This window comes from Rhagoletis zephyria, unplaced genomic scaffold (genome assembly GCF_001687245.7).
Source record: "Rhagoletis zephyria isolate East Lansing unplaced genomic scaffold, Rhagoletis_zephyria_1.1 Rzeph_scaffold_00221, whole genome shotgun sequence".
NCBI classification, from domain to species: domain Eukaryota; kingdom Metazoa; phylum Arthropoda; class Insecta; order Diptera; family Tephritidae; genus Rhagoletis; species Rhagoletis zephyria.
In genome coordinates this window covers 182,136-194,033 of record NW_016157305.1, presented here as the reverse complement: position 1 = coordinate 194,033, position 11,898 = coordinate 182,136, and the positions used below count along the sequence as shown (strand labels likewise).

The following is an 11,898-nucleotide window of genomic DNA, read 5'->3' as shown; positions in this document are numbered from 1 at the left end:
GTTTCGGTTGAAAACCGAAATAATGCATATGAAAAACCCGAAGTAAAGCATACATGCACAGTTTCGGTTGAAACCGAAATAATGTCTAAATGCACAGTTTCCATATGCGCAATTTCGGTGCCCCAATCATAAGTGGGCGTGGCTACGCCCATTTTCCAAAAATGTATAATATTCTTATTTTTCGTCTAAAAGTTATAGTAAAATCAATTTTGAGTGAATAATCGTATTTCTGAAAATTACCGTTATATGCGAGGTAGGCGTGATTATTATCCGAGTTCTCCAATTTTCAGTACCAAGTTTCGTTAATATATCTCAATTTTTACTCAAGTTATCGTGTGTAAATACGGACGGACGGACGGACGGAGAGTCACCGCTTAATCGATTTCTTTTTTCATTCTAATCATTTATGTATACATTTGTCTAAATACATACATCTATCTCGATTCGTTTGTCCTGTTACAAACAACCGTTATGTGGACAAAGTTATAATACCCTTGTGCATAAGTGCGCTCGGGTATAAAAAAAAATGATACCAATGTCATCTTCATCTACAACAGTGCTACCGACACTTAAATACATACATACATCGACAGCAGCACCACAAGCTTTTACCATTAAACAGGCAGGCGGCCCTTAAAAGCCTTCATCAAATCTCACTTCCCCTCCTCAACTAGGTAATGTACATACATATGTACATATATGTATACTTAAAAAACAGTGTAAGCAAATGTGGCTGTGCGCCGCTTTACCCCATGGGGCTGCCTGCCACTTAGTGAGCGCTTTGGAAATTTGTGCCATTGTTTGTGCGCGTCGGAAGGAAGGAATTGCTGCGTCATGTCAATGTGTATTGCACTTATGCTGATTTAGCAAATTGTCGCAAAATCCTGCGAAATTGTGTATGACACAAAAAGTATGTAATATACATACATACCCCGTATAGCCACACATACATACAAATTTACATAGTACATATACACAGTATGTATGCCTGTGTGTATGTACATTCATTTGATTGTTAATTTTTTTGTTTGAGAATGTTGGCTTGTATCAGTTGGCAAAGCACCACTACCGATGTATGTATGTACCTACATACATACATACGTACTACAGCAACATTAGAGGAGCATTTGGCCGTGAATCGGCTGATAAGCTAAAGTGCTGCTGCAGTTTCTTTGCCCACTCAACATATTTTATTTATGCCATCGCAAGGACGGAGTTGTTTTTCCGTAAAAATTGTTTAAAAATTTTTGATTGATCTAGCAAATGCTTAGTGCTTTTCTTGTTCATAGGGTGTCCTTCACTTCCCTTTGGCGCTTGTATGTATGCACATAAGTACTTATGTATTTATAGTACTAAAGTCGGTGAATGAAAAATAATTTTTTATGCCGTAAGACAAGTGCTTATTCACTCTCCCTGAGGACTCCACCTTTAGTTACTCACTTTTGTATCGCAACAAGTAGCCTCCTTTGATCTGTTTCCCAACAGTACCTGAAAGCAATGAAGAAAAAAATATTTTAATTTCGTACACTCAGAAAAATCGTTTTCGTATTTTATTACAATGAGCATATGTAAACCAACTGCATTTGAAATTATATTGTTTAGAAAATTTTTATATTATCGTTTATACACTCCCAGTCATTAGATTAGCAGACCCTTTTGATCCCCAGTATGTACAGATTCCCTTTTCTTTGTTTAATATTCATTCATTTTTTTTATAAAAATGTAGCATATTCTACGCCCAAGTCCGATTTTAAAATTGTATAAAAATAAAAAAAAAAACATGTCAAAAAAGGGGTGTGCCATCCTAATGACCTACAGAAAATAAGTTGATAACATTTTCAGGAAAATTTCAGATATGCCGTTTTGTATAGTTTCAAGTGGCCTTTAAATATCGATGAGTTTTTACATTTGATTTAATTATTTTTTTTTTGTTGTTGACGGTGCTGCGCAATTCTTCCATATAAAAATTTTGTCGAGCATACTTTGTATGGAAGAAAATGCATGATACTGTCAACCAAAAAATTTTCTTGACATCTGAGCCTGTTGCCTCACTCTTTCCTCAAGAAATAATGGAACGGCATATATTTCTGTTGAAAACCTGGGTTGCCTTGTGCTCTTTTTTCACAAAAGCTGTAGAAGACTGTAGTACAAACCGTAGCAAATTTCTTATGAACTGCGTACTGCCTTAAGGAAATTTAACTCGAGAAAATTTCTTACCTATTTCTTTATGTCATTTTATATGGAGTTTTTGCTTTTCTTGAGAGCTGCATACTGGCCTTAAGAGAAGAATTTACAATCTTATTTGATTAAAATTCTGTCCCTATGTTTACCACGAAAAGGGCCATAAGTACTTTATCTAAAAATTGTAAAAAAAAATACGTGTCTTATTTTTTTCGATAAAGAATGTAAAAAATATATTTAATCCCAAAAAAAATATTGATTAATTTACTCTATAGGAGCAACTGACATCTGGGTACACATCAATGTTGTCAGGTTGGGCGATCTATCACCAATGGTGCGATCTTTTTCTATCTTTTTCTAGATTTTCCCCGAAGAAATATAAAAACTAGCAGGAGTTTTTTTGGTCGATTTTATTGTCGATTTCGGCAGAACATAACTTAAATATTTAACAAAATTCTCCGCACCTTTGTTTTGTAATTGAAGTATCTTCTAGAAATGCATGTGAAAACTTTAGGACCAAAATTAAAAATATTAGATTTTATTGTGGATTTTGTGGAATCGAAAGTTGTTCCGAATCTTTTTTATGAAAGAAGAAAATCTTATTTTGAAGGGAGATAACCCGATCACGCTCCTCAAATGAGGAAATTGTCGTCACATTCCTTTTTATAATTAGCTTTTCATGTTAGGTCGAAGATATCAGCGTTACAGTAAAGGACTATTTTCGGAAATGGACTTTACTATGTCTATATTTTACAACAGTGTCGGAAACTCTGCTGAGTAAGTTTTCTGGGCATTATGGTTTTTTAAAGCTGCTACCCTGACTTATTTGATATATGGAGGATTTTAAAATAAAAGCTTTTAAAATCTAGTTTAATATGTTTCGGCTACGTTGGAAACGTCTCGATTACCTTTAAACTGGCTTGAATGATGTTTCCGAACTAAGTTTTGCAGCATACGCAAATAATGAACTAATTTAAGTAAGTGAGATCCTAATAGCAAAATAATTATAGAAAAGTTTTCTTGTTGTCCTACTTTTATCAAGAGGTTATGCAAGCCATGAACAATTAATTTTACCCACACATTTTTAAGGTAAATTTTTTCTCTAATTGGGTACAATTAGAAAAAACAATTTTCATCGTTCAATTTGTGGTACGTACATAAGTATTTCTGTTTCAGGTATATTTTTTCTCAAATTAGGTACAAATTAAAAATTTCATTTTCCATCCCAGGTTCAAGAAGGAATTTTATTGTCCCGTTACGAGTGGCAAACAAACCATAGTATATAGTATGAGAGATAATTATTTTTTCGCCATCCATGATAAAAAAAATATAGTAATAAAGAATCGTTATGTTATATCGTCGGCCAAGTCTTTTTTAAGTTTGCTATCATTTCAATTTCATACAAAATCTATCTATCTATACTATAATAAAACTGTAGAAAAGCTTTCTGTTTGAACTCACTAATCGATTACAAATTTTAATTTGATTTTTGTTCTCCAGACGCCACTATCCAATTTATATGTAGAATTGCTCGGTGATTTCAACATTCCGGTTAATTTTTTTGCTATGGATGCGTTTTCGAGATATTTGCAATTTACTGTTATTCAGCTTAAAGCAAAAATTGGTTCCTTTTAATCACGTATATCTTACGAACAAATTTAAAAATCTTAGTGTAACATACGGCAAATGAAAGCCAATGAAATTCTCCATAAACCGTATATACATCACGATAGGGCTTATAGTTTCTGACCAATTAATTAATCATTCCAGCTTTCTTTATTTTTTAATGAAAAAAATTAAAAAAATCAAACTTTAACGGAAGAAAAATTTAAAAAACAAGTAATTTTTATCAAAAAAAAACCGACTTTAACTCTCATATAAAAAAAAATAAATATATATATATATCTCATGATCTACTGATCGGATCTTAACCAGACCAAAATGAATTATCGAAATCGATTGACGTAGTTAGTTATGCGGTAACATACATTAATAAAAAAAAAATATATATATTCCGACGAACTGATAACCTCCTCCTTTTTTGAAAATCGGTTAATAATAGGTTCTGTGCCAAATTTTTGCATTTGCACTAAAGCCTGTTCTGTTACAAAAAGAAAATCATGTTACTGATGAAGAAAATCGATGGATAAATACGAAATAATGAGTGGTCAAATGAAAATGCACAAAGATTTTTCTATAAAAAATGAGCCGGAAAGCAAGTTACTCATACGCCACGTACACTCAATTAAGACGCTGGTGAAAGTTGCTAAAAGTAAAGTAACCATATAAGAACGGTTAAATTTTTTATTTTTTTTTGAAATTCAAAAGCGATCAATTAAAGAGAAAAAATAATAATAATTGGACTTGTTCGAAACTCGACACTCGGGAGATTTTGGGGCCGCTGATTTCGAATCTGAAGTAAATTTTTAAAATTCAAAATGGCGGGTCCAATATGGCTATCAAATCCTTAAAAAAATTACTAAAACTTTAAACATTATTATGGCTTGAAACTCGTTACCAGTGGGTTTCTGATTACGAATCTGATGTCAGATTTTAAAAATTCAGAATGGCGGACATCAGATTGACTTGATAATGGAGAAAATCGATGTATGAATAAAGGAGTAATATGTGGTCATATGAAAAATGAGCAGGAAAGAATGTTACTCATACGCCATGTACACCTGAAACTATCATAAAACTTATCCATAGATTAAACAAGTAAGAAAGTCTAAGTTCGGGCGGAGCCGAACATTAAATACCCGGCGCAAGTATTAAATATATGTTTTTTCACCTTTCCGAAACCTACCGCTAGATGGTAAGCCGGGGTGTATCAATGTTGAGTAAATTAACGTCCTTAAATTTCGAAATATTGCAGTTTCAAGCATTTATGAAATTTACCGTTATATGAAAAGCGGCCCCAATTTTAGTCCGATTTCAATAATTTTCAACGTTTTGCTTATATGTGGCAAGCACAATATCCACACCGAGTTTGGTACAAATTGGTAGAACGGTTACCGATATACTTATATGAGATCATAAGTGGGCGGTGCCACGCCCATTTTCCAAAGTTTTACCATAATCGTATTTCTTGGTAAAGAATTGTTGCAAGCATCAATTTTGAATAAATTAGCTTCAATATTTACTGATTTATCGAAGATTTTGTATTTCTCTAAATTACCGTTATATGGGATGTGGGCGTGGTTATTGTCCGATTTTAAAAATTTTCGGCCATTTGGTATGCTGTACCAGGGCCAACAACTGTGCCAAGTTTGGAAGAAATTGGTGTAGCGGTTACCAAGATATACACATGTAACCATAAGTGGGCGTGGCTACGCCCATTTTCCAAAAATTTATAATATTCTTATTTTTCGTCTAAAAATTATTGTAAATATCAATTTTGAGTGAATTATCTTCAGTAGTTACTAAAATATCGCAGTTTTCGTATTTCTGGAAATTACCGTTATATGGGAAGTGGGCGTGGTTAAAGTCCGATTTCGCCCATTTTCAATACCAACCTACCTTGGATTAAGGGAAACCTACATACCAAATTTCGTTGAGATATCTCAATTTTTGCTCGAGTTATCGTGTACACGGACAGACGGACAGACGGACAGACGGACAGACGGACGGACAGACAGACATGGCTTAATCGATTTCTTTTTTCATCCTGATCATTTATGTATACATTTGTCTACATCTATCTCGATTCGTTTTGGCTGTTACAAACAACCGTTATGTGAACAAAATTAATATACCCTTGTGCACAAGTGCGCTCGGGTATAAAAATTAGCTCGATTCAGCGAGCAATTCTGTAAATGGCGTCCGTTGAATATTTTTTCTGTAAACCAGTGTTATTTTTCAGTTTTCGTTATTTGTTTTTGCCTTTTTTATAGGTTTTTAGGTCCAAAAAACCGTTCCCTGGTCTCATTCTCATTGACTTTTTATAAACAAGACGTTCGCATTTTATGCTTTATTTTTTTTATTTTTATTTAGATGGTCATGTTATTTCCGTTTTATAATCAAACAATATTGAAAAATAATCATATAAACAGTGAGTTAGGTATTTGCAAATTATTTTTACTCGCAAATAGCTAACGTATAGCCGTAGTATTAGACTGCACAATTTACCGTGACTCTAATGAACTGCTGTATGTACATTTGTATAAGTAACTGCATATGTATGTATCTATGTTATGCGTCATTCCTACTTCAAAACTCACATTTACTCAAACTAATGTCATGGATTGTAATTATTTTTATTATTGTTGTACATATTTGACTTTTACATCATATACACGCACACACACACACACACACACAAACACATTCCGGCAGTGGTAACCAATTTCGATTTTCAATTAATATGCGCCCACACAATAATCACATTTTCTTGTAACTGTATCAATTTTGATGGCAATGTTGCCACTAACAAATTGCAGCTGCGTTCGGATTCCTTTCAGCCGTTTCAATCAAGCGTATACTATTGCACTTCAGCTCTTTTGGTTGCAACCACTCACCGCACTTGTCAAGTGGAAAAATTCAGTGAAAGTTGAAGTACATACAACATGGCTATACTATCTCGCTTCTAGCATCAGCACTGCGGACGCAAACTTAATGTCGTTGTCATCATCTGGGCCCATCGTGTGGGGGGGACGCGCGCGAGGATGAATGCAGATGAATGGCGCTGGCTTATCCTTTGCTATTACGCTTCACTAGCATCACCCAATATCATTTATGGTAAAATTTATCTACCAATAATTGCATCCTCTTGATCTGCAAAAGTTTTGCACACACACACACTAGCACGCATTATATCCCAATTTGCCACAGAGCGAAGACGAGTTCGAATCGGCGTAGTTACGACGCACAGTTTGTCCCTTCGATATAAAATGTGGGCAAAAATAGAATTATGGACGGATTTAAATGAAAATTCGCTTCTTAGTAAAAATGAGCACGCTAAATGCAAAAATGCAATTGGTTTTTTTGATAACTTTCATACTTTCACTGTAAATGCAGTTTTAAGTTGTAAATTTGGGTTCTTGTGGCTTTTACTACTACTTTCAAAAGTGAAGTGTCAAATGACAGGGCTTAGCCTGTAGATGTGCAATAAAGTTTTTTATTTTTGAAAGGGGTTGTCACCTAGTCAAATGAATTAGATATTACAATATGGGTATCAATTGAACTAGTTTTGAAAATACTTTACCTCTAAATGACACGTAGAAGGGTTGCCACATGTTTAAAAAATCAAATTCACTTTAATTAAGGGAATAAGGTAACTGAAATATGTATATCAATATGAGTATCCCTTATGGTGATTTTTCGTCGTTTAGTCGTTTTTTCTGTAGAAAATGCAACGTTCCGGACTAACGGAACGTTTATGGACTAAAAAAAAACTGCTTCCTATCCCTGCAAACCAAAGTTCCCGAAATCTTAAGGAAATCGTTAGGAGTATCTGATTTCTGTAACGATTTTTTTACGAATTTTCAAAGAAAATTATATGAAGAGGTTGACACGAACTTGTAAAGAAATTTCTGTACGAAAAATAAAGAAAATTCGGGAAAAATTCTGAAAGATATTCTTCACATAGCAGCATTATTTTCGTTGCTTCTCAGATTTTCTTCCGAAATTTCGTAAAAGAATGGAAGTGTGCGTAATTTATTTAATTTTATAAAATTCGGCAAAAAATCGAATTAAATCTTAACGAATTCTTTAAAATTTCTTTACAATGCAGAATACTCTGAAAAAATGGTTTGCAGGGATGTGTTTCTTTAATGCAGAGTAAAAAGATAAAATTTTGCTGAAAGCTTGTTGAAATTTTTTATATGTACATACATATATATCGTCGTTGTTTTGGCAAAACCGCCCAACGACCAATTGCAAAACCGCCGACGTTACGACTTCGTTTGGCAAATTGGGATGTAGGTACTTTTGTATGTATGTACGTATAAGCGTAGTTCCGCATGAGAGGCACCTAAGCATACGCGCACATCGTCTGTCCGTCCGCCCAGTCGTCAGGCATTATTGTCTCAGTGGCACTGCCTCTTAACAGCATACCAGCGAGTATGATTTTAACATTGATTGCAGCTGCAGGGAGTGTGGGCTAAGAGGGCAAAGTAGAATAAAGAAAAACTGGTCCTATCAAACGTTTTCACATCGCTACACTTACATACATACATACTTTCAGCAATATTCCTTCGCTCGTTTGCTCAATCGCCCAGTAGTGGTCTTTAAGCCCGCCGCCACTGCGCTTCACTCCTCATGCGCTCCTCCGTCGGTCTGTGCATCCGCCATATGTATGTATATGTGCTGTGCATGTGCTGTCTGGCAACATTATAAAAGCAACCCATGGCTCATGCCTTCGCCTGAACCTTTACAATTCTACAAGACACTCAATGGATGCCAACAGCTCAGACACTGCCCTTCTCCGCCAGTCTTCGCCCTCCTCCCAACCTGCTGTTAGCGCACTCACTTGCTCCCAGCGATGTGCCATAAAGCGCGCACGAGTGCAAGCAAATACATGCCATAGTTCAGACGACAACGAGCTTGCACGAAAATCTCTCATGCGAGGATGTGAGATTGCGAGACTGCATGATTCAACTGCAGACAGATTACAAGTGTCGCTGCAACGTCGCTGAAGGACGCTAGGGAATTGCAGCTAAAGAAAACTGCAACTGAAACATCTTCATGGCTTTAAGTAAATTTTTGTATGTATTAGAGGTATACGCCGCCGAGCCACGCCGCCGCCGCCGCCGTTTTTTGTCATTTCTCACGCGCCGCCGCCGAGTTACGTAAATATCGGCGCGGCGGCGGCGGCGGCGGCGTTCGGCGCCTAAGGAATTTTGTACAAAATTTTCATGATGTATGCACATTAAAATACATCGTTTGAAGGAAGTAAATACTACTCGTATAAAGACACTATTTTACGAAAAGAGGATTAAATTTTTAAAGGAGTTATTTCGCATAATTTGGGCCACTGAACATTTCCAAAAAAGCGTAACTCAGAAAAAACATAGGTAACACGTTATATTTTTCTATTTGGCACATTTTGGCACTTTTTTATCCTCAATATGGCACTTCATAGCTAAGTATAGTTGGAAGCCCTGTTCCCAAGTGGTGGTCAAATCCCAGGAGGCGTTTGCTCCCGCGCATCGCAATGTCTTCTACACAGGGTTAAAGTCCCCATTTTTCGTAAAAATTACTATTATTTTTCATTACATTCAGTTCTCCTTACAAAAATTTGGCGCTTAATATTTTAGTGGATATTTTAGCTACCTATAAGTGGCCAGAAAGGCCCGTTCTGGTGGAAGTTGACCAAACCTTGTTTTCAATATACATATGACCCGCAAAGAATCGTAACAACTCCGTAATTTAACATAACGGATGATAAGATTATTGCAAAAAAATTTTGATAGCAACATAAATTACCCCAATAACTTAACATTTAAAATTTTTTTATTTCTTTAAATTTCAGTAGTATACATATACGGATTTGTAGAGAACATAGAGATGTATTTATTTATATACGTCGGACTTTCTTCTGTTTGCCCATCCATCAGCAGCAGACACTCAACATTTTAATTCAAGTAGAAAGTAACGTGATTTTAATTTAAAACTAATTCAATGAATTAATTAAATACAATTACAATCTGAATTGGCATGGCCAATGCCTAACGCTGACGAGATGACATGATAAGATTAGTAGCTTTATGTCTATTTTGAATCTACCTAATGGGCAGTAGCGCCGGCGTTTTCAGACGCGCCGGCGTCGCCGCCGCCGCCGATTCTTTTTCAAGCTGACCACGCCGCCGCCGCAAAGCCTGTCGGCGTAAACCTCTAGTATGTATGCACATACATATGTATGTATGTATGTATGTATAGTTGTGTTGTTCGCTTGTCTGCGAGTGTAGTGTATTACACACATATCTACATACACATACACACACACACACATACATATGCATACGCCCACATATTAGATATGCAATTTGAAGCACTTCTGCATAAGACCATTCAAAAAAGTGTGTGTGTGAGTATGTGTGTTGTATACATACATATGTATGTACATCCATTTATGGACGTGTGTCATGCTTCCAAATTAATGTCCAAGGGGGCGCTGAAGATTACTCTGAAGTGGCATGTCCGTATGTTTAGCGAACACTCGCAATAGCAGCTAACAAATTTAATATATTTACGTAGACTTTGTGCGGCAGCTACAGCTAGTAAGATGGCTAAATACTCAAGTTTGCGCATCAGTGACCTCGAAAAAATCAAGCTCTCTTAAACCGTGCAAATCAAATGTCAAAAACTTGAGGCGTGCATGAAGCGTTTGCGATTAGAAGCTCTCGAAAATGTTGCTCTTAAATAATCTTGCACAAAAAGGATTGCACTTCCCGTAAATGTTTAAGTATTTATATACTTATATACACATGTACATATGTACATATGTAGACGCGGTTAAATTTTACAGAAGTTAAACCCTGCGTTTGGTGCAGATATGCAAACGTATGTATAAGTGAGTGTGTTAGCCACCTCGCGTCTTGGAGGCTAAGTAGGTTGACTATCAGATTAAGACGTAAATCTTCCGAAATCCGAAATCTTTAAGAGCATCGGAAATATGTTCCGAAATTTGTAATGATTTGTTCAGAAATCTTCAAAGAAAGTCATATAAAGTGATTGACACAAACTCGTAAAAAAGTTTATGTATGACTAGCAAATACCCGGCGTGCTTCGCTGCGCCTTAAAAGTATTTTTATGTTGTATGATACCCGTTTTGTAATATTTCATTTATTTTATCAATTTAATTAAATTTAATAAATTGAAATTTGCTACCCATATTGCAATATTTAATTTATCTTATCAATTAAATTTAGTTAAAATTTTCAAACATGTGGCAACCTCAACAAAAATATTTTTGGCTATGAGCCTTCTTAAACCTCTTTCTTTTGCCAGCAATATTGCAATATTTACTTTACTAGTGTTCGCCCAGCGGTTGAAATTCAACCGCTAAAATTAAGAATAGTTTATGTGAGTTGAGTCATCTCATATGACTAGCAAATACCCGGCGTGCTTCGCTGCGCCTTAAAAGTATTTTTATGTTGTATGATACCCGTTTTGTAATATTTCATTTATTTTATCAATTTAATTAAATTTAATAAATTGAAATTTGCTACCCATATTGCAATATTTAATTTATCTTATCAATTAAATTTAGTTAAAATTTTCAAACATGTGGCAACCTCAACAAAAATATTTTTGGCTATGAGCCTTCTTAAACCTCTTTCTTTTGCCAGCAATATTGCAATATTTACTTTACTAGTGTTCGCCCAGCGGTTGAAATTCAACCGCTAAAATTAAGAATAGTTTATGTGAGTTGAGTCATCTCATATGACTAGCAAATACCCGGCGTGCTTCGCTGCGCCTTAAAAGTATTTTTATGTTGTATGATACCCGTTTTGTAATATTTCATTTATTTTATCAATTTAATTAAATTTAATAAATTGAAATTTGCTACCCATATTGCAATATTTAATTTATCTTATCAATTAAATTTAGTTAAAATTTTCAAACATGTGGCAACCTCAACAAAAATATTTTTGGCTATGAGCCTTCTTAAACCTCTTTCTTTTGCCAGCAATATTGCAATATTTACTTTACTAGTGTTCGCCCAGCGGTTGAAATTCAACCGCTAAAATTAAGAATAGTTTATGTGAGTTGAGT

The 11,898-nt window shown here is 35.1% G+C and overlaps 2 protein-coding genes across 2 annotated transcripts in view; both read right to left on the bottom strand.

Annotated features, from left to right (window-relative positions):
• The window catches only part of LOC108358189 (zinc finger C2HC domain-containing protein 1C), a 48,197-nt gene extending 46,736 nt beyond the window's left edge, over nt 1-1,461 (bottom strand). The window contains exon 1 of the mRNA XM_017609376.1: nt 1,441-1,461. The gene's annotated coding sequence lies outside the window, so the exon portion shown is untranslated. The remainder of the gene's footprint in view (nt 1-1,440) is intronic.
• The window catches only part of LOC108358190 (uncharacterized), a 34,136-nt gene that overhangs the window by 12,054 nt on the left and 10,184 nt on the right, over nt 1-11,898 (bottom strand). Inside the window, exon 2 of the mRNA XM_017609377.1 lies at nt 1,441-1,488. Within this exon, the coding sequence (XP_017464866.1) occupies nt 1,441-1,488 (48 nt within the window). The remainder of the gene's footprint in view (nt 1-1,440; nt 1,489-11,898) is intronic.